The 21,696-nt window shown below is 45.5% G+C and overlaps 1 protein-coding gene and 1 long non-coding RNA gene across 3 annotated transcripts in view; one reads left to right on the top strand and one right to left on the bottom strand.

Annotated features, from left to right (window-relative positions):
• Positions 1-5,833: 5,833 nt before the first annotated feature.
• On the bottom strand, positions 5,834-15,137 carry LOC123030223. 2 transcript variants are annotated; one of them, XR_006416061.1, is made up of 3 exons: positions 14,401-15,137; positions 9,321-9,486; positions 5,834-6,095 (listed from the first exon to the last, which is right to left on the bottom strand). It is a non-coding gene; the product is annotated as an uncharacterized LOC123030223 (long non-coding RNA). The 2 variants fall into 2 exon arrangements; XR_006416062.1 differs by having other exon boundaries at positions 5,834-6,092.
• A 161-nt stretch (positions 15,138-15,298) lies between these two features.
• Positions 15,299-21,696, top strand: part of GNE (glucosamine (UDP-N-acetyl)-2-epimerase/N-acetylmannosamine kinase) — a 38,481-nt gene continuing 32,083 nt past the window's right edge. The window contains exon 1 of the mRNA XM_044443880.1: positions 15,299-15,458. Coding sequence (XP_044299815.1) covers positions 15,405-15,458 — 54 coding nt within the window. The 5' untranslated portion in view covers positions 15,299-15,404. The remainder of the gene's footprint in view (positions 15,459-21,696) is intronic.

The raw sequence follows: 21,696 nt of genomic DNA, 5'->3' as shown, positions 1-21,696 counted from the left end.
CCCATCAGAATAACCAGTGGTTGGGGATCATGGGAGTTATAGTTGAACAACACCTGATCAGCCACTGATTAGCAACCTTTTTAGACTCTGTGTGTTGCAGGAGAGATATTTAGCCAGTCGTATGTTATTTTTATGGTCTTCAAGCTAGCCCAGCTCAGTTTGGGCCCTTCTTACTTATTTCCTCAGATTTCTTCTCTGAAGTCCTACAGTAAAAGCAACTGAAAGTACAATCTGCACCATTTGTGATTTGTGCAAATCAGCTGATTCTGCAGAAATCACACTAAAGTCGCATGCTTTCCAGGTGCTCATTTGCACAAATCTCATTAACAGGGTTTTTTAATGTGCAAATTATAATCCAACCTGGAGACAGATATATGCAAGCTCACTCAGCTTTGTCCAGAGTAAGTCAGCACTAGGACAGCGTTAACAAACTGGATCCAGAGGCCAAATTGCAGAAATCCATCCAATCCAGATTTCTGCTACTGCCCTATGGGTGTGCATAAAATGTGTTAAGAGCATCATCTTGTGACTCTGGACAGAAAACATCATTTTTCTGGCAGGGGGTTATAAAACATGGCTCTCCAATAATTGTCACCCAATCCCTTAACTCCTTTCCAACCAAATCCTTCTCCCTCTTTTTAAACAAGAGAGCATTAAAACGCTTTACACTTGGTACCAGTCGCTGCTTTTATTTTTTTTTCTTGCCAGGGCTTCTTTATCTTTAACAACTTCATGAAAAGCAAACCTCAACATGCTGATTGTCAAAATGTGAAAAGGAAGATCTCTACCAGCTTATTGCTTGTCACGCAACTGCTAAAAGGCACAGGAACTAAGCCAGCAAAAGATTTGGTTCTGAATTATAATATTTGATTATTTCAATATAAAAACTTGGGTGATGTTTCCTCCTCCTCTTAATAATAACAATAATAATAATATGATGATGATGATGATGGTGATGAGCTGATCCCATACCTTTAACAGCTTCTGTTGCCTGGAAGTTAAGCAGGCCAGTGTGGTGCAGTGGTGAAGAGCATGGGACTGGGACTCAGACGATCCGGGTTCGAGTCCCCACTCGGCCATGGAGCCAACTGGGTGGCTTTGGGCCAGTCACAGACTCTCAGCCCAGCCTACCTCACAGGGTTTTTCTTGTGGGGATAAGGCTGAAAGCAGAAGGAAGAGAATGATGTAATCTGCTTTGAGTTTGTAAGAAAAAAGTGGGGTGTGACTCTAATAAGTAAATAAATAAATAAATAAAGCAGGCAACATTTTCCCCATGATAATAAGTTGGTGATTATGAGTACTGTTAAGATACAGGAGCGGGGCCAGGAAAAGAAATGAGAGAAAGACTGAGACACAACGATGAGTTCATGGCTGGCAACTGCAGGGAGCATGGTTGGATCCGATGTGGCCCCTTCCTATCATTTGGATCTTACTGGGATCTCTCCATTCTAAAAGAGCCTCATTTTATAACCGCACAGCCCAACCAGGCTGTGCCAAAAGCTCAATTTGCAATTCTAGGTGCTCTAATTTCACCCACAGGTGTTGGAGCGATTTCAAGATCTGTAGTGGTGTATGGGGGTCAACTATGTTTCGGTGAAACAGAGCTGTGTTCTTTGTACCTAAAACAGATCATAAACATGACATGTATCCAGTTCCCTCATGTTTACACATTTGCTTAAGGGCATTTCTTTATCGTCACCAAAGAGCACCTCTGGTTCTCACAAAGCAAACAATCGTGTCTTTTATTTGAGGGCAGCTATGAGCCAGCACAAAGAAAAGACCCTGTGGAAACAAGGATACTAATCCGGAATTATGTGCCCTGTCCTTGACTTCTTGGCACAATCGTACTGATGTAATAAACTGTTCAGAAAGGAAGAAAATGTCATACTGGCGTGATCCTTGAGTCAACAAAGCTTGTAAACTGGGAGCTAGCAGCTGGCAGTGCCAGGGCTAAACCCCTCCCTCTAGAAGGAGCTATTTGCCTTCCCTGTATTTATTATATTGCATAGATGCCCCACCAAAAACAAGCAGGGAGAAAGACTCCAGGATGACTTACAATAATACCTACAGAATCTATATAGTGGGGCATGGCTTATGGTGTTTTGAAACAAGTGGACTAATATATGGTGGTCTCTCTAATGCAACTTAGGGCCTGGTTACCAGAAGGAGCAACTCCTTCCATACATGCCTGCCCGCCCCTTAAGATCTGGAGCAGAGGCCCTTCTTCAGGTGCCCTCCCTGAAGGAGATTAGGAGGGTGACTACCCAGAGAAGGGCCTTCTCTGTGGTGACACCCCAAGTGTGGAATTTGCTCCCCAGAGAGGTTCGCCTGGCACCGTCACCTTATTCTTTTTGGTGCCAGGCTAAAACCTTTTTATTTTTCCAATGTTTCAAGATCTGATTGTTTTAATTTGGGTTTTATTGTCAGTTGGAATGTTTAGGATGCTGTATTATTTTACATCATTGTATTGTTAAACCTCCCCGAGACTTCAGTAAGGGATGGTCTAGAAAAGTTTTAAATAAATAAATAAAGTGGTGTATGCAAGATCTGGAACTCCCAAGTTCAAGCTGCACTGCTACATCTTTAGCAATAGGATTTATGGCAATGCAACTGGTGCTTTAATTCATTGTCTACCACTCTCTTCTCAGAGTATCCCTCCAATGAAACTTGTTTATTTGTGTATTAAACTTGTATAAAAGCCACCTGTTAGCGTAATGCTCTCTACTTGTGTATCTCTGATGTAAATAAATTTCGTATTCACTCTTCAAATGGCCTGTGTGGAACCTCTTCGCAGAATTACTGTAAAAAGAATGAGTGAGAGAGTGAAAATAAAGTTGAAAGCCAAGTGAAAAGCATTAGGGTTTTGACAAGATCATCTGGACTTCAGATTCACCCTGTACATTAGCAGGGAAGGAGATGGAATATGGTGAAAATGGCCCAGTTGTTAACAAAAGCCAGGTGGTAGTGGGCAATCTACTGCTGTGGATGTAGTTCCCAACCACAATTGTGGTGATAGTCCCTACCACAAGAAACAACGATCCCTTTGAAAAGCTCGCTCCCTCCTGACACACTGGATGCCTCTCTCCCTCCACTTCTGTCTGCACTGATAATATCCTGCATCTCTGCCATTTTTCTCCCTCTGTAAGGTTGGGGGTATGGCGGTGGGAAGCTAGACAGAGGCACTGGTACCCAGACAACACAGCTAATATGGTACGAGGCTAAAGTCCAATCACCAGTCCAAGTCATAATCTAGGACAAGCCAAGGTCAGAGCAGGGAGTGAACGGGGAGCAGACAAAGCATAGTCCAATTAGCAAGAGCATAATCAGAACAGGTCAGAGGTCAGGATATACAGGAAATACATGCGGCATGTAGGCAGCCCCCAAAGGGACTGCCAAGATGGAATCTGTACAAATCAATTACATACACAGTTTGGAATTGGGGTGGGGGATCACACAGGCAGTTTGCTATAGACACATGAGAGTAAAACAATAGGGTTCAATGGATTAGGGCAGACACAAAAAAGAAGAAACTTCAGGACAGGAAAATATTAGCATATCTAAAGGTGTACCTGACTTGCAAAATGGTTTCCTGATCAGATCAGGAAGCTATCTTAAGTCTAAAGCTGTTCTTGCAGTGTCAGGCTTTCAGCAGCCATATTATTTTATCCTGACACACTGCTCCATTTATTATCTCTGTGCTGTATTATATTTGCAGTTAATCAGAAGATGCCTCCACTGGCTGATTAAGGTTGTTATGAATAGCTTTACTCTAATTGGTGGAGGGATGTGAAGGGGTGAGACAAGAAAATGGCACAAAGGAAGGGGAATGAAGGAGGGGCAGTAAGTCACTCTTTGCCTCTGCCCACCTCTTGGGTCCTGTATTTAGTCCTCTTCTCAAGAAAAAGATCAAGATGCAGTAAGAGCACTATGTTGGGAAAATTCAGATAAATCCTGGCAGAAAAATGTTGCTTATATGAGACTTTGTGTTATAAAAATGCCTGCACTCCTTTCTCAGAAAGCGCCAGAATTCCAAGCCAGGTTACTGTTTCACATTACTGTTACTTTAAGAGATTGGAACTCTTCCAGCTCACCTGAGGAAGCTACTACATTCATTTGTAAAGCTTACTACACTGAGACTTTTATGCTGCTCATCTGCTAGCAGCAACAACCTGGCCTGATTAATTCAAGTGCAGGCTGATAGCCAAGAGCAGCAATGCCTCATGATCATTATGTCAATCTCCCACTGTTCCCTCTGCAGACCTATCACCTTCTTTTGACCATGTTCCCCTTCTTTCCTCATCACCTGCCCAGCTGCTGGGCCCATGTGATTCAGGACCTCTGAAACAATTTGTATGTGTTCTAAAAGCTTGTAGTTGGTCTGGCCTCTACCCAAAAGTGGTGTTGTAAGTATGGGTTCTCCGCAGAGGGATGCCTGAGAGATCGTTCCATAAACTGCTGGGGTTCAAGGCACAAGGGGTCTCCCCCACCAAATCCATTTATTCATTCTCATGGTTGCTATCAAGACACCCCGTCAATTGCTAACATCTTTTCCAACTTTACCAATGCTCCATTTCATTCTGACTTGCACCAGAGGCTGCAAGGCTTGGGCAGTTGCCAGAGAGCAAGTCCCTGAAAGAGGCCATCCCGAGATATCGTGCCGCCATATTGACTCTCAGTGCCGGTGAACTGGACGGTGCCTACACCAAATAAAAGTTATGAGTTTTGAGGTCCCTAGCCATTTTTAGCCAGTGGACACATTTGGAAGTTTTAATGCATGCCAAGGGTGCTCTCACAAAATGGTTTCCATGGTGCAGGGGAGCTTGCCCATTTCTAAATGAGCAGCCACTGGGGCCATGCTCGTTTCCAAGATGCTCATTAAGAAGAAAGTGAAACACTCATTTGCAAGAAGATAGTGAAACTGAAAGAAAAGTGACTTGCCCAGAACATAAATCCAAAGCAAAGGATTTGGATTCTGAGGTCTAGGACACAAAACAACCCTTGTGAACTAGAGGGCAGAGCTGTGCTGTGTGGCATGCCAGCCTCCTAGCTATAAAAAAAGTAATAATTGAGGCATCTAATGAAATAAAATAAAAAATAGGAGGGACTTGGTGGGCACCAGGACTGATGTTCACAGGCACCACATTGTAACACAGCTCCTTATGTCCAGGTTGCTATTTAGTGCCCAAACTAGTGCATTAGTTTCAGAACTATCAGAGAATCATAGAACAGTTGAGTTGGAAGGGCCCAGAAGGCCATCGGCTCCAAATATGAGAATTTTCTTTTTTTTTAAATCCATGCTATGAAGAGAAGTGATGGGTGACCTCGACAATGACCTTCAATGCCATTTTTTTCCAAAGGTGGCATCACTCTGTATCCTCTTGTTATGAACAAACTGAACTGCCATTGTGTACTAACATGGGGACAAGTAAAAATCGACAGTGTGATCGATCTACTTTGTTGTTGTTATGAGCCATCAAGTCATCTCCAACTTATGATGATCCTATGGGGGAAAATGTGGCGGGTTGGCTGGGCCAGCCAGTCAACCTCAGCAAGCGGCGCGAGAAAGTTTAAAGAAAGAAAAAAAGACTGCAGTCCAGAAATCAGTTACAAAGCATGCTCGGTTTAGTTGCAGGGGGAGAACAGCAAAAACTTCTTCCCCCAAGATTTTTTCTTCTTCTCTCTTCTTGCTCTCTTCCCCCCTCACCACCCGCATCTGCTTTTATTACTTCACACTTTTTACCTAGGCATTTGAATACAGCCAATTAGCCATTGTATACAAGCAGCCAACACCTTAATGCTTAGGTTACAAGCCTTATATGGTTACAAGCCTTATATGGTTACATAGATAAATTACAATACTCTTGGTCTTCGTGTGGTACGTGAGTACAGCATGACCCAGCAATGAATTCCCACAGGAAAACCCTCCAAAGTGTCTGGTGCTTCATAGCCCTGCTCGCATCTTCTAAACTCAAGGCTGTGGCTTCCATTGCGGTCCATCCACCTACATCCACTACATCCACTCTTCCCCTGGTGTGATTGTCTTCTCCAGTGCCTGGCTTCAGTTTTGCCATATGTGCTTCCAGTCTGATCTGCTACTAGGAGTGAATAGAAAGAGTGTTTTTTGATTGATTGATTGATTGATTGATTGAGGGGGGTGATTTTGAATGGACAAAAGAGAGTTAAGCTTTCTCTTTGTTAAAGAAATGAGTGGAGCAACTAATGGCTCAGTAGCCCAAACAGGTTGTCAGGTGAAGAACTCAGGGTACAAATGCCTGATCACATGCAGTGACCATATAAAAGGTTCTTTCTCTTGACCTCAACTCTCAAATAAATTCAAACATTCCTCATGCCTATTTCTTCATATCTGGCATCACAAAAGTCCACTTGTTTCAACCTCAGGGAAATTTGCTTGTTCAAAAGCATTATTCTGCACAAACTTCCTTTTACCAGAAAAAGGGGCGGGGGAAGTATGGCACTTTTCAGCAGCAAAAGGGTTTTTGACTAAATAATAAGCAGGTCTTGGAATGATTAATTAACCAAGCTGTTCAGTTGAAATATATTTGCATATTGTGACCAAGTTGATACGGCAATACTGGCAGACTTGCTGCTCACAGATGCAGTGGATGTTTAAGCCTTTGTAACTTCTAGTCTAGACTACTGTTTATGTAGGACTGCCCTTGAAGGCTTCGAGTGGGAGCTGATGCAGAAGTGAAAGCACATCTGGATACATACTCACATCTGCATCATGGTGCTTATCCAGGCCCCTCGGGATGCCCTTTCAGCAGGATGTACATGCACACAACCCTCTGGGTTCACTAACAAGTTGCATGTGACAAATGCTGGATTAAAGCTTAAAACTGTGGCTGGTTGATCTGCCAAGTAAAACCTGCAGAGCTTCCCAAACCATTGTGTTCTCTACAGTTAAATTATTCCCAGGAACACAAGAAGGCTATTTTCTTTATCATGGCATCTTGTACCTGCATTTTTTTCCTCTCCATTTGCTGTGTGACTTGCTTTTGAGCCGGGGTGACTAAGTCACTGTAAAAATAATCATAGTTGTGACGCACCTCCTGAACTGCATTGTTAGGTATTTTTTAGTATGAGGGTTCTTCAAAAAGTTTCCATACTTCTTAAAATTCTATTTATTAAGAATTTAAAAAACAAATTACATGACTTTTCTACATAGACACCTTCCTTTGCAATGCATTTTTCCTAGTGTTGTACCAACTTTTTAATGCTATCAGCAAAAAAGATATAAAATATATTTATAAAATATAAGCACGGAAACTTTTTGAAGACTCCTCATATATGTAACAAGTTTAGAGGATGCGTTAAGCTTTCTCAAATTAGTTGAGCAGGTTTTTCTCTGTCTTCTCACTGATAACACATAGTTTGTGTGCTGGATTCTTCATTCACCTGCTTTAATCAATGATTGCACAAGTAGTGCAAATACGCATAATCAGCTACTGCAAACAATCCAAAAGTAACCTGACTTGAAAGAGCATTTCCTAATCTGGCCATTAGGTATGAAGGAATTCACATTTCACTTGTCACAAATGACCTCAGGTTAGAACTGTGCAAGTTTTTCTTTAGTCCACATAAAAAAATGCCTAAGAATGCTGAAACATGATCACAGTGGGGGTGGGGGCGGGAATGAGCAGGGTGGCTGGAAATCTATAACCTTTAATTTACACCCCACAATTAAGCTTCTACAACAGGGTCAAGTGAATGGCCAAATTCCATTTCAAAGAAGTATTCAGGTGCTGCATTCCAGAGATGGGTGAGCCCAAAACCAAAAGGGGCAGGTCAAAATACAAAAATACCAGCATGCTTCAAGTAAGCCTTGGGAGAGGCATTTCAGTATTTCAGAATGGGAAGAAAAAACGGAGGGAAAACAGGACTGTTTGGTGGCCTGGAAACCACCAAACAGTCAGTGGTTAGGGGGAATACAAGGTGGAAGAAGGGAAGAGGCACGCAGTCACTGGGACCCCACGAAGGCTGAAATGGGACCCTTGGGTGGGCTAGTTTTGGCCCCAGGCCTGAAGTTCTGCAGTTGTGCTCCAGAGGAAAGGAAACACCAGTTAATTCTAATGGAGGGTGCAGCCTGGAAAGAGCCCCTGGGCAGAGCAGTAAATCAAGCAGAGATACAACAGGAAACCTTCTTTGGATATAGGCCACTAGCTCCCCTCTCGAGGCATACTGGCATACCTCTGCATGGTGTCTGGGCATTACTCTTCCAGACTGTAGCTCTAAGAAATGCTTCCATGGTATTTGGTGGGCTGGTGGGGGTGGAGTCTACAAATGAAGCCTTCACAAGTGACAACATGATTTTGAGGTGCTCCTTTGACTGGAGGGAGAGTGGGCAGGGCAAACACAAATCTCATAATATCATGGAATCATAGGGTTGGGAGGGATCTTGGAGATCATCTGGTCCACCCCTCTGCTCAGTGCAGGCTCTGCAGTGAAGAATAAAACTACAGCAGCACCTGCAAGCGACCTCTACTCTAATACCGCCACTAATTCCCAAGGTATTCCCAGATTGTCAGGTGCTCTCTTTAAGGGGTTAACCTGCTTCCTTGTAAGTTCCCAGCAGGTTCAAATCCTACCCTTGGGAGATAGTCAGTCCAGCATTTGAAAGTCACCATTCAGTCTCCCAGCATATCTCTGGGTTCAGCATATCCAGCTTTTTCAACCACACCTGATAAGATTCGTATTCTGCACCTCTCACCCTTTGGACATGCTCCAGTTTGACCAAAGTCCTCCTTAAATGTAGCACCCACTTTTGGACACAGCATTCCAAATTTGGTTTGGAATGTGCAAATCCAGAACAGAACAAAACAATTACTTCCCATAGCCTAGAAATTTCTGCTAACTCGGCCTTATGCTTTTCATTCTCCCATTTAGCTGACATGCTGCTCTGCAGCCTCATACCAAGGTTGCCACCCTTCGCAAGACCTAGGTCCTTTTCACATCTATGGCTGCTGTACAAGCTCTCCCTCATCATATATTCATGCCATTTATTTTTATTTATTTATTATTTATTTAAAGTTTTTATATGCCATCCAATACTACAGTCTCTGGATGGCTTACAAAAAACAAAAAGCAAAACAACCACATACAACAAGCAACATACAACACACTGCATCTGACCATTAAGGATAAAATCAAAGATAAAACCAATTAACTGTTAAAATATTGGGAAAATAAAAAGGGCTTTCCCTGACACAGAAAAGAATAAAGCAATGATGCCAGGTGAACCTCGCTGAGTATATTTATTTATTTATTTATTTACTTACTTACTTACTTACTTACTTACTTACTTAAATGCAAAACCTTACATTTATCCATGTTGAATTTCTTCTTGCTTTTTTCAGCCCTGAATCACAGCATGTCAAGTTGGTTCTGTCTTCTATGGGACTGGCTATCCTCAGAGCCTTGTGCCATCTGTTTATTTGATAAGCATCCCCTCCGCACCGTCTAGGTCTACTATAAAAACAGCAGAGGGCATTAGACAGATCAACTGTTATGACCCAAGACATGGATAAGTCTCCCAACCCAAATTACCTGTGCCAGAAACACAGAGAAGCAACCCCAGTGGAAGCCACCCCCCCATCCCCTTCTTCCAAATTGCATTGCACCCTTTCTCCTGTAACATCACATCCCCAGTGCAAATAACATCCAAGTACAGTTTCCTAGGGACTGCAGGTGGCGCAGTGGTATAAACCGCTGGGCTGGTAGATCGAAAGGTCGCCGGTTCGAATCTGCACAATGGGGTGAGTTCCTGTTGCTCCGTCCCAGCTCCTGCCAACCTTGCAGTTCGAAAGCATGCAAATGCAAGTAGGTAAAAAGGTACCGCTTTGGTGGGCAGGTAACAGCGTTCCGTGCACTTCGGTGTTTAGTCATGCCAGCCACACGACCACGGAGACTGTCTGTGGGCAAACGCTGGCTCCCTCGGCTAGGAAACGTAGAGGAGCACTGCCTCCTAGAGTCAGTCATGACTGGACTTAATGTCAAGGGGAAACCTTTACCTTTACAGTTTCCTAAAGTCAAGAAATGTACTTCTGCCTCTCCTGTGTTAGTTTGCTGTGCAGCTAAATATGAACTACAAAGATTTTATTTATTTACAGTATTTTTATCCTGTCCTTAACAATGTCTCTGGATGGGTTACAAGATAGCTAATGTTGGGAAAATTTGGATAAATCCTGTCAGAAAAACATTACTTCTGTGTGCTGTTGCATTGTGGGATCAAATCTTGTCTTCCTTCTCAAAACCAAGCTGTCACTGTTTAAAATGCCATTCCCCCGCTCCTTTCTCTCACCTTTAGCTGGAAGCTACAGTAGACAGGCCATTTAGTCCAAATATACATTGTAAATAGTCATTGTTGGAATTCAGTTTACAATAATCTTTTGATAGCCCAGAGGGCTTCATGTGCCCTGATCATTCAGAATGTTTAGAGTTGAGATAAGGGTCTGAGCTTATCATGAATAGTTTCTAGTAGCTTGAATTTACATGTCTAAGCAGACCTGGAGATGGGTTCAAGTTACTCAACTAAAGTGTCAATACAATGCAGTTAGAAATATTGCAATCTCATTGTTACAGTATGATTGACTGGCATTCCTTTATCTGTTCTGTATGTGATGACCTCAGAACCTTATTGTAATGTCTACATTCTGTCATCAATTGCCCTGTACCTGTATGTGACTGGGAGTGTATAAAAACTCTCTAGTTGTGTTGAAGCTTTGCAGCAGAGTTCACCTCTGCCTGCCCGGTAATGCATGCATTATCGTGAGAGTCTACCACGGGAAACCTTGGGTTAATACAATAAAGCCTAGATGGTCTGGACGTTTGATCTTTCCCATGAACCCGAGCTTTATTTCCCCTTCTCAAATTGAGATTCCGGGATTCTGACACGAAACGTAACAATAAATAAACAGAACAAATACAATAAATGTAGTAAAGTAAAATGTGACTAAGCATGACCATTAAAAATTAGTTAAAATGTTTAAATATTAAAGTGCCAGGTAAATAAAAGGTTTTTACCTGGCACCAGAAAGAATATAACATTGGCACCAGGCGAAAACTCTCTGGGGAGAGCATTCCACAACTTTGCAGTGCTCCTGTTCCATGTTTTACCCCTCACCCCTGCTGGCTGGGAATAATGGAAGGTGGAGTCCAAGATACCTAGAGAACATCAGGCTGGGGAAGGCAATCCGAATCCAACTCCAACCCAGCCAATTCCTTCTACACTTCGGTCTCTTTCCTCTCCCTATTCCCAGCAGCCTACAACCCCTCTCCCACGGCCATTCCATGCTCCCTAAAACTCTGCCCACATTCCAAGAAATTCCCTCACTACCACAACCATCCTTTGTACTCAAGCCCCAAGCACAGCTAAGTCATTACAAGTAGCTTTGGAGCTCTGATGAGTTAATATGGGTGGGCCAGTCAGAGGGAGAGGACTGACAGACAAGGAAGTAGGAAAAGGACAACTTTAACAAGAAAAACTGGTTGCATGCCAGGTCCTCTCCAAGGAAACATGAATGACATATGATGTGTGTCCTGAGCCCATTAGCAAAACAGACACTCACTTTCTCCCTATTGACTCAAAGAAAAGCTAGATTAAACACTAGAGAGGAAGTTAAAAGGTCAGACTTCATTTTCTGCCTTACTTGATCAGACTTTGAATAGTTTCATGTGAATCTCTTCAAATCACAAGACTGCCACATGAGGAGAGGCTATAGTATGAAAACAGGAGAGGAAGAGGAAATCTCTCTGTCCTTCCTTGTTCTGGTTCTCTCTGCCTGACTGTGACCTCCAAGTATAACTTCTTGAAGCTGAGAAATCGGCTCCTGCCAGCTCCTGCACTGCACTGCTGTGCTCTTCAATCAAATATGGACAAACGGCCTTTGTACGTGTTGATTACTGTTGATTACTTCATTTTAGAGAATGCTTCCCCAGCATGGGGTTCTCCATAGGTACTGCTCTGTGCTCCCTAGAAATCCCAGCCAGCATGTCCTCACAACTGGAGTTTGCTCGTTTGAATCAAAATGAGATCCAGAGGAAATGGAATTCTGCAGTCACTGGTCATTGCCACCTTCAGCAGCCTTTCTGTCCTTCCATGAAATCACAGCCTCGGTCACAGTCCAGAAGCGCTGTTGTCACAGAATGGAAGCACATATTTTTTATGGGTGGCTTGTGGCACAGTCGTGACTGTGCTGACATTGCATGGCCAACCATGCCCAGGATCACAGAAAAGAGAGTTGTGAGCAAGATCTGAGTTTAATGAAATCAACAGCCCTCTAAGTGAGAGTGCCGCTTATCTGATTCTGATGTTCTGGAAGGAGGCACTAATCAGAGGTGAGGTCATCTGGATTATCTTTAGACAACATGCTGCCATGTAATCTTAAGGAAGCCGTAGCAGCACGCAAATGCCACTGTGTTCATTCTGAAACTCATTGCTTTATGCATGTGTAGGAGACAATGCTTTACATCAGCTTTCAAATGAACTCTTATGACTTCCAAAAAGCAAACAACTCAAGGCAGTGTGGGAAAATATTCTGGGTGGATTCGATTATTAGTATTACTTGAGTAGATCTACCAAAGTGAAGAAGACTTAAGTTAGACATGATAACCTAACTCCCATTCATTCAAAAGATCTACCGTGTTTCCCCGAAAATAAGACACTCGTATATTCTTTTTGGCTCACAAAACACACTAGGTCTTATTTTCGGGGTAGGTCTTATTTTTTTTTAATGTGTACAACAATCACATTTATTTATGTACAACAGCATGAATACATGTACATTTGGTATCACTCCGCCTGTGACAGGAGCCAGCGCTATAGAGGAAGCATCAGCTTATGCAGCTCTGCTCCCTCTGCAGGGAATGGAGGGAGCAGAGCTGCATAAGCATGTTTCCTCCACACAGTGCATTAAGTTAAAAAAATTAACTTTTTTTAAGTTTAAAAAGGCTCTTTATGTTCCCCACCGGCCCTGGGAATAAACACAGCTAGGTCTTATTTTTGGGGTAGGTCTTATATTTTAGCAAGTACCAAAAATAGTACTAGGTCTTATTTTCAGGATAGGTCTTATTTTTCAAGGAAACAGGGTACTCTAAGTAGGACTAACACAGGATTCAATTTTACATAATTTTCCTTGTCACTGTGGTGGTGACATACAATTGCAGAGAGAGCCTTCATCACAACAGTGCTAGTATCTTAGAGGAAGAACTAGGGGGAATGTGGACCACTCTACTGGCCTTCCCCACCCTGGTGCTATCCAGGTGTCAGGAGGAGGCACCTCCCATTAGGTTAAGGAAGGCTTTGATACACTGATATGCCCTTGGTGGTGATCAGCCTGATCCTACCAGGAATAGTTTGTGGGCAGCCAGTAACAATGACACGACAGCACAACATGAAGGTTCAAGATAAAAACCTTGCAAATCAGCAAGCAGATCTTGGAGCATGGAGACACCACATGTTTTGATGACTGTACTGCTCAGATGCTAAGCACAACCACAAGCAAATGCAAACTCTACCAAACCCACATGGTTGCTTGCACTGCTATTGCAGGAAGCGAAAACAGCATCACTTTGATGGCGGTGGACACATTCTAAGCATCTGTGCACCTGCTTCCTGTGTAAGAAAGCACTCCTGTGCAACACCTTTCTCTTGGATCAGTGAGTGAGAAGACTGTGTGGACCTCCATGAGAGTCCGTTTTCCACAGAGGCCGGCACTTTGGCTTCAGTGGTGTGGTGATAAATTTTGAAGTGTAGGCACTACTCATGACAGTCCCTGTAGCCATGCCATCAAGGAACACCCAAAAATCCAGGCCACAGCGCTGACCCACATTAAAAATGAAATTCAAGTTCTAGCTGTTTTATTTCCACTAGGAAGAGGTCTTTTGTAAAAGAAAAGAAATAACGGATCATAATGATCCGCTGGAGACCAAGCATCTCGAAAAATTTTGCATTACAACTGGGAACAATATATCTTTGTCTAGAAAATGACACATGGAAATTTGTCCCGAGATGGGAGCCAAACTATACTCTGTGATCTCAGAGAAGCAAGAAAAGTGAGCCTAGCAATTCTGCCAACACAACTGTTTAAATCGCCAGCCCTGTATGAAACTGAACAGCTCTGGGGATGCTCAGGCAGGGGCCAACCTAACACATTTAAGATGAACAGATGACAATGAGGATGCCCTGCCTAATTGCACCGTATGGCAAACCTCAAGAAGTTTTGCATATGATTCCTGCCTTTGCTCTGGGCAGATTACATGACTGAAGCTTGCACACAAGAGACATGATTCTCCCTTCTGATATATGTGGATAATAACGGTCCCCCTCCTCTCCGTGTCTGTGTTTTCTACCTAAGGCACGTATTGTGCTGCTAATTGCTGTACCTGCTTTCAGTCTCATGGCAGCAACGAGATCAAGTTCCATCAAAAGAAAAGCTGTTTTTTACTTGTTTTTCTGCTACACGGCCTCTAGGTGTCCTCTAGCAAAACAGCACAAATACAGTAGGAGATGCAATCCCATTTTCTCCACTCCAAAAAAACGAAATGGGTACGTCTTCTGGGAAAAAGAAGAAGGGAAGCTGGAGAATCGCGACATTGTCTCATGAACAACTGTGAGGATTCGCGATAAAGAAACTTCTTATGCAGAAAAGCCCGCTCTAAGGCTTATCTTATGTCAAGTGTTGCTGTGACACGGGAAAAGGATGTTGCTGCGCTTAGGCACGCTGGATCCTGGATTTTAAGCGCCCCAGGTGCGATTCAGCCTCCCTGAGCCTACCTTTTCTACGGCAGTGCCACCAGGAGCTCTTACTCCTGAAACTTTTTCGCACCATTGCAACTACAGGCTTGCTTGACGGGCGAAGCGCCCCCGAGCAAGGACCGCTGCTCCTCCATCGCAGCGGCCTGGGCCAAGAGAGAGGCACGTGAAAAGGCAACTCCGGAGCGGGGGACTTGTCAAAGGGTCTCTACTGGGGTGTGAGTCCTGGGCTGATGATGCCCGGACTGCCACCCGTTGATGCAGGTGCTAAGCTGAGCCGTGGCTCTTGGGAGGCGGCGTGGCAAAAGCCGCGTGGCCATCGAGACGCGGCTCGGGAAGAGAAACTGCAGCGCGCGCTGCTCGCAAAAGAGGGACACGCGGTTCGGTGTTTCCTTCCGCAACTCAGCTGACATCCTGGCGCTGCGTAGGACCGTATGAATGAGTCATATCGCGCGCGCTCGCTCGCTCGCTCGCTCGTCCCCCCCCCCCGCCCGCCGCAGAAAATGCCTTTCCAATGGGCAGGACTTAACGTGAAGAATGTGGCACTCAGGTGCCCGTCAAAGCCTTCGCCGTGAGGCGCGCAGCGGTGCAGCTCCTCCGGGCAGACGAGGAAGCGCAGGACCGGCTCGGCAGGATGGGGAGCGAAGTGCCTCACAGCCGCGAGGAGCAGAGTCCGCGCTGCCCGCACGTAAGCCACATCGCCGCCGCCGAGGCTTTTGTTTCTGGAGCCGCGGGAGGAGGGGAGACGTGGCGCGCAGGGGCGGGGGCAGCGGGTGCCGCGGGTCGCGCTTGGGTCCGGTTCTTGCCAGCGGGGGTTGCTATGGTCGTCGCCTTTCGCGCGCGAGTGGGTGTGGAGGGGGTCCTTACCGAGGCTCAGAGCCCGCACAATTTGCCTGCCTGAACAAGATCGCCAGAACACAAAAGAAAAGGTCCGCCCCTCCGCACAATTTCCCCCCGTCTATGCACACACGCGGAGTTAAATCCGTGAGAGCGCCCCGCTTGGCGCGGAATGCCTGCTCTTCATTCGTGCGAGGGGACCCGGGTTCGTTTCCATTCTACCACGACAGCAACAGAGAAATGTTATGACTGGAAGCGATTTAGTTAGCGAATTTCTAGGCAAGAGGGACGTTGTGGCTCAGGTCTGTTGTGGCAGCCTCGCTGGCTGGAAACCGTTTATTTCCCCACCCCACAATCCATCCACGACTTGCGTGCTTCTTTGGCAATGAAGGAAATGCATCAGAAGCACTTTGCTCAGAAGCATTTTGATCTCCTTACGCGGGCACTGAAAGGGGACGCCAGGGCTGACTTACAGCGCAGATCAAAACTACTTGGTCAGTTTAAGGCTTCCCTTCCCTGGAGGCTCCTGGGGACTTCACATCCAGAGGCGGGGTTGGAGCCCCGAATCTCTGGGAGGCAGTCGGCCCAACCACCGGGCTGTTCGCGGGCACTTGTTGCAGTGCTGCTCCACAGGCCTTGATGCTCTGTTGCATCTCATCCCCAAGAGGGGCTGTCTTTTTGCCCACAGGTGCTTCCACACCGGCCACCCCTCCACACCTGAATCTTTCTGCCTGAGGATTTTGCTGAAATCGAATGCTCTTCTCTCCCTTGTCCATGCATCTTTTTTTTTTTTTTTTACAAAGAACAATGCCCTTCAGAGACAAAGACACCAGAGAGATACACTTTAGAGCATGGGTCCTCAAACTATGGCCCGGGGGCCGGATCCTGCGCACCATGCCCATTTATGTGGATGTTTCACTTCACTTCAAAATACATTGAGCCAGCATGGCTACCCTCAGGTGTTCCCTTCTTCATCCTACCTGGACAGAGCAGGATTTTTAGGCCAACCAGGATGTCCCCACTGCTGAGCAGAGATATTTGATTGAACAGGAAGAGTCTGACTGTTCTGTAGCAGTTGCTTTGTATTTATCCAGAGCTACCATTTCCTAGCTGGTGTCTTGTACAATGTGTGATTTTAGACTTGAGAACTAGGAAGCTCTGAGGAAAATGCATGTTAGTTTTTGACAAGCTGTTTCCTCTGAAAGTCTTTTAATCTCTTCTTGGGAAAATAGGCACACCTGATGTAATAGTTTCCAGCCCTGTGTCTGTTTTCTCGGAAGGCTGTCCCACTGAGTTTCTTGGAAGACAGCTCCACTGCAATCTACACAGGGAGGGAATGCTCTTCAGACATCTTGTTCTTTTTTCTGTAAATGTGTGCATGGCAGAGTAGGGTCATTGTGTGCCCTATTCATGTGGTCACTTGAAAGCTGAAACGGCAAGGTGTTTCCTCCTCAGGGCTTTCACCTCTGTTCTGAAACATGATTGATGTCTTAGGAACTAGTCCTAGCTCTGGGCACCTGTGTGCATACAAGAAAGTCCACGTGTACAGGAAAAGTTTGGTGTTGTGGATTTAGAATGAGCAAAATGCAGGTCATTAGGATGGGTGCAATGTGTGTGCACAGACAGGACAGACACCTTGCTAGGGCCACTGAGTTGGAGCTGCTTACTTAAAGGCCTGAAGGCAGAGGAGGAGTATCTCCAACTCAGGGTGATGCCATGGGATGTACATGCCATCTCCAGGGGTCCTTGCAAGGTATATCTGTTAGGCTCCATGAGATCTCTTTACAGCTACCCCCCCACCCCCCCCCCCCCGCCACAGCGACAATGTTGTATGGCAAAATAGGGCAGCCAGCTACCAGCCATGGGGCTGCAGCACAGGCACAAAGGTTCACCTTAGTAGCATTTGATGGTCATACTCCTCCCTGTCAAGCCTGGGGCCCCAGTCTGGCCCTGTGGAGTCGTAATGCAGCCCTCTGGGATTGTCCAGATGGCTCCAGTCCTCTGTGGTTGCCAAACTGCCTCTGTTCCTTTCCCCCAACCAACAAGTGTTTAGTGGCTTCTTGGCTTTTCTATACTTTCCCCTATTCCAAAAGTTGACTATTCTTATTATTACTCCATCCATTTTTTTTCCTTCCAAAGAACCCAGAGTAGCATATTAAATCCTCTTTTCCCCTAGTTTATCCTCATAACAACCCTGTGAGGCAGGTTTGGCTAGTGAGGACTCAGTGACTGCTCCAAGGTCAACCAGTGAGTTTCACAGCCAAGCAGCAACTAGAACCCAGATCTCCTGGGTCCCAGTCCAGTGCTCTACACCACTACACTAGACTGATTTTCTTTTTGCTACGTAAAGAAAAGCATCTGTCATTATAATGTGGTTTCTAGTTCCTAGCTGTGCTACATTGCTGGACTAGTCTTTCCCTCCTGTGTCTGCAAGAATCGCATATTCTCTACTGTCTACACCACACTGGCTCTCTCTAAGGCCTAATCACTGGCAGTAAGAGGTTTAAGCTAAAATGCGGCAACAATGGGGGTATTTTGGTCCTGCTACTGGTGTCTTTAGCCCTGTCCTTTTGTCTTCAGCCTCACCACCACTGAAAAGAGCTTCCCTAAAATGGAAGCTTGCCCTCAGCCTGAAAGAGGTTCAAGGCCTCTGTCCAGCTGCATCCCCGTAAGCAAGGGCTGGGGCATTTGGAACACATTTTGGGACATCATGGGAATATGCCTCATTGAAGTCACTGGTGACTTCACGTATTAAGAATCTAGCTTCTCCTGTCTAAGTGGTCCCCTCCCAGATTCTGTTTTCTTCATCACACCAGAGTCCTATAAAAGGCAGAAAACTAGCTTAATATAAGTATTTGACTCATAAGCCCCACTTCACTGATTGTGACAGTTTCAGATTTATCGGGGCACATTCTGATGAGCCTGGGCTGCAATATTTAGGACCACAATTACTGAAGAAGGTGGCTTATATGTCTCTGTCAAAACAGAGAATTCAGTATGTACCCTGGGATGACCACGATCCTGAAATGATGATCCAAAGCACCTGAAAAGTTGATTCCTAGCATGATGCAAAACTCTGGAAAATGTTTGTGTTAGCCTCTCTGTGTCAACAGATGAGGTACTATGTTTATAGGAGAGTTTTGCATTGCTCCAAATAAAGCTATGTCTGAGACGGAAAGCTGGATTATGGGCATCAAATTGCCTCTGCAGGCTTGGATTTGGGAGGAAAGGTACTCCTGGTAGCAGACATGAACACGTGTGCATATATTTATGCATTACAATGCATACTGAATTGAAATCATCTCCTTCCTATATCTCCCTCTGGCAAAAGATTAGTAGGGCCTGTAGCACTGTGCCCAAGCAATAGCTGAGAGGCCATAGCTGATGAACCAACTGAAAATGGTAAAAAGCACTCCAACCACTGTGGTCACTTGGGACTTCAGCAACAGGCTGTGAACCTGCTCTTTCAGAGTAAGTACATCCACAGCAGGATGAGCCTCTCTCCTGGATCCGGGAAGCACTAGCCCACAGGATCTGCCAGGGTTCTGCGTCGGTTCACTGGCCCTCACCCAGCCCGTCACTGAGTCCAGGCAGTGATCCAGGACTTGCACAGTAGTCTCTTTTCATTCAGTTGTCAAAGGAAGACAGAGCTGTGTGTCAGCTGTGTTTATGGATGACTCCAGGTACCTAGTGACTTCATGCAGATGTTGTACAACACAGGCGACAAGACGGGAGCTCACAGAACTTGATAGCTCAATTACCAACAGGCTGAGCAATGGGCATCCAGTCTTGCTTTCTGAAATGAGCCCTGCAGATAAGAATGGAGCCACTGTAGCACAGTGCCCCCAACACGCAACCCACAGACTCAAACCAGGAGGCGTCCATAGCTGATGAGAGATTAGGTAGAATTAATAGGGTTGCACTCCAGCTGTCCCTCTCCCAGTGAAGATCATCCATCAGGGCAACAAAGGCTGATCTGATCCAGAGACCTGGTGAAATGAGTGTAATGAGTCTAAGGAACAGGTGTCCTCCAAGATTGCCTGCAGGTGCTCCACCGTGACCGGCTCAAGTACTTTCCCTAAGAAAGCAGCATGTGTGACTAGGTGGTAGTCGTCCAACACCACTGGGTCCAGACTGGGTTTTGTCAGGAGAGGTCGCACCCGTGCCTCCTTAAGGACAGCAGGAGCCACCCCTTCGTGCTGAGATGCATTTTCCTGGACCCACCTAGGTAGCTTTTATTAGCCATGAGGGGTAAGGACTCGGGCAGCATGGGGTCAGTTGTACTGTGGCAAGCAGAGTATCCACTTCATCAGGCCTCGGCAACTGAAGCTAATTCCACAAAACCGAGTAGGTGGCAGCATCAGATACCTCAACTGGTGCTAACAACAGCATCGAGTTTGCTGTGGGGACAGACAATTTCGTGTTGCGACAAGGTCGCAGAGGATCTTTGAGGGGGCCGTGTGCTGGGGAGATCGTTAATGGCCACCAGTCCACCTGAAACAGCTCCTCTGGATGGCTACTTGAGGACACAAGGGGCGCCGCAAAGTCATACATCTCTGCTGCCTGAACCACCATGCAATAGGCATGAGTATGCGCCCTGGAGCATGTTCATTCATCTTTGCTTCAAGCCTGCAGCTTCCCAGTATTCCAAAGGGCAGAGCGCTGTGGAAAGCAGCCCAGGTAGTGTCAGGTTGATGGCCCTCCACATCTAATGATTCTATTAGTGCCCCAACTCTATCTGCTGGTAAATCCCCAAGAGCATTCTGTCTATAGGATTCCATCAGGCTCCAAGTGGGTCCCTCACCCCTGCAGGAGGGAAGTACTGCCATGAGGCCAAATCTTAGCAGGAGTGATTGGACCATGATAAAGTTACTTGGACATCCCCCAATTTTCAGATTACTTGGCTTGGAAGTAGACCAAGTCATGGTCATGCCCCACTGAATGCGTTAGACTGATGAAAGATGAGGTAGGATGCCATGAAACCTAGTGATTTAAGTGCAATGGTCTGGTGCGGCCAAGGTGTAGGGAGCAGGCCATTTCTTGCTCATGGCAAGCTATGCAGGAACAAGCAGGGGATGAATCCTTCCTTTGCAGCAACTTCAAGGTTGCCTGGTGATGTTTCCCACACTGAATGTGAGAGTTGATCTGTTTTGGAAGAGACAGAAGAGGAGCAGACGTGGGACGCAGTCCTTGATGCAGTCAAGAAGTGTTGGAGAAAGGAGCTGCTCAGCTGGAGGGGCTCCATTGCTTCCTGCAGTCCCTCCCTCTAATTTTTCAAGGGCAAGAGCCCCCCTCCCAAGGGTGCAGCAAACAGCCTTACTGAAAGGGAGGGACTGCAGCAAGTTTCCTGCCTGGATTCAACTTTTACATGAGCAGAGGGTTCTCCTTCTAGCTTTGGTAAAAGCTTATTTAAAGCTATTCTGCAACAGTGGAGTTACAGTAAAATAACTGCACTTCAGAGGATTGTCTTGAGTCTTTGGAATCTGAAGGAAGGAGGGAAAGGAATAGCTTGTGATACAAGGCACCTCACTTTAGATTCAAGGATGCTTAGGGAGAAATGAAACCCCCTGTGTCAAAGCAGATATAACATTAATTGAAGGTTATGGTGAAATGCAAACGCAGGATATAAATGAGTGAAGGAAAACTTGCAGTTCCCTTTTCTGTGGCTGTATCGGTTCCCTGAATATGCTACAGGATATTCTGTGGGCTTCCAAAGTTCTCTGGATGAGCACTGCAGCCATTCCTCTCCCCAAGCTGCAGACAACAGACCACACCTCTTGCCATGGATTTTACAAAGTTCTCTCCCCAACTTCCTGGGAGGGAAGCTCCTCAGTAAAGCAAACAGCTTTGTTCTCACAGCAAAGGCATCCCTTAACTAACCGAATGACTGTGGAAAGCAGCTTCAAGGCAATTATCTCTGCTGGTGCTCTTCCTAACAAGCAGAAAGCCATGAGGCTTTGGCTTGTCTATAAAAAAAAACTATCCTGGTCTTTAGACACAGGGAAAGTTCACTACACTACTTGTCAAAACTTAATAATCTCCTTGCCATTCTTCCAGTACTCCCCATGCCATGAAATCATGAGCTGGCG

Source organism: Varanus komodoensis, unplaced genomic scaffold (genome assembly GCF_004798865.1).
Source record: "Varanus komodoensis strain SLA01 unplaced genomic scaffold, ASM479886v1 scaffold43, whole genome shotgun sequence".
Taxonomy (NCBI): Eukaryota; Metazoa; Chordata; class Lepidosauria; order Squamata; family Varanidae; genus Varanus; species Varanus komodoensis.
This window is presented reverse-complemented; position numbering and strand designations above follow the sequence as displayed.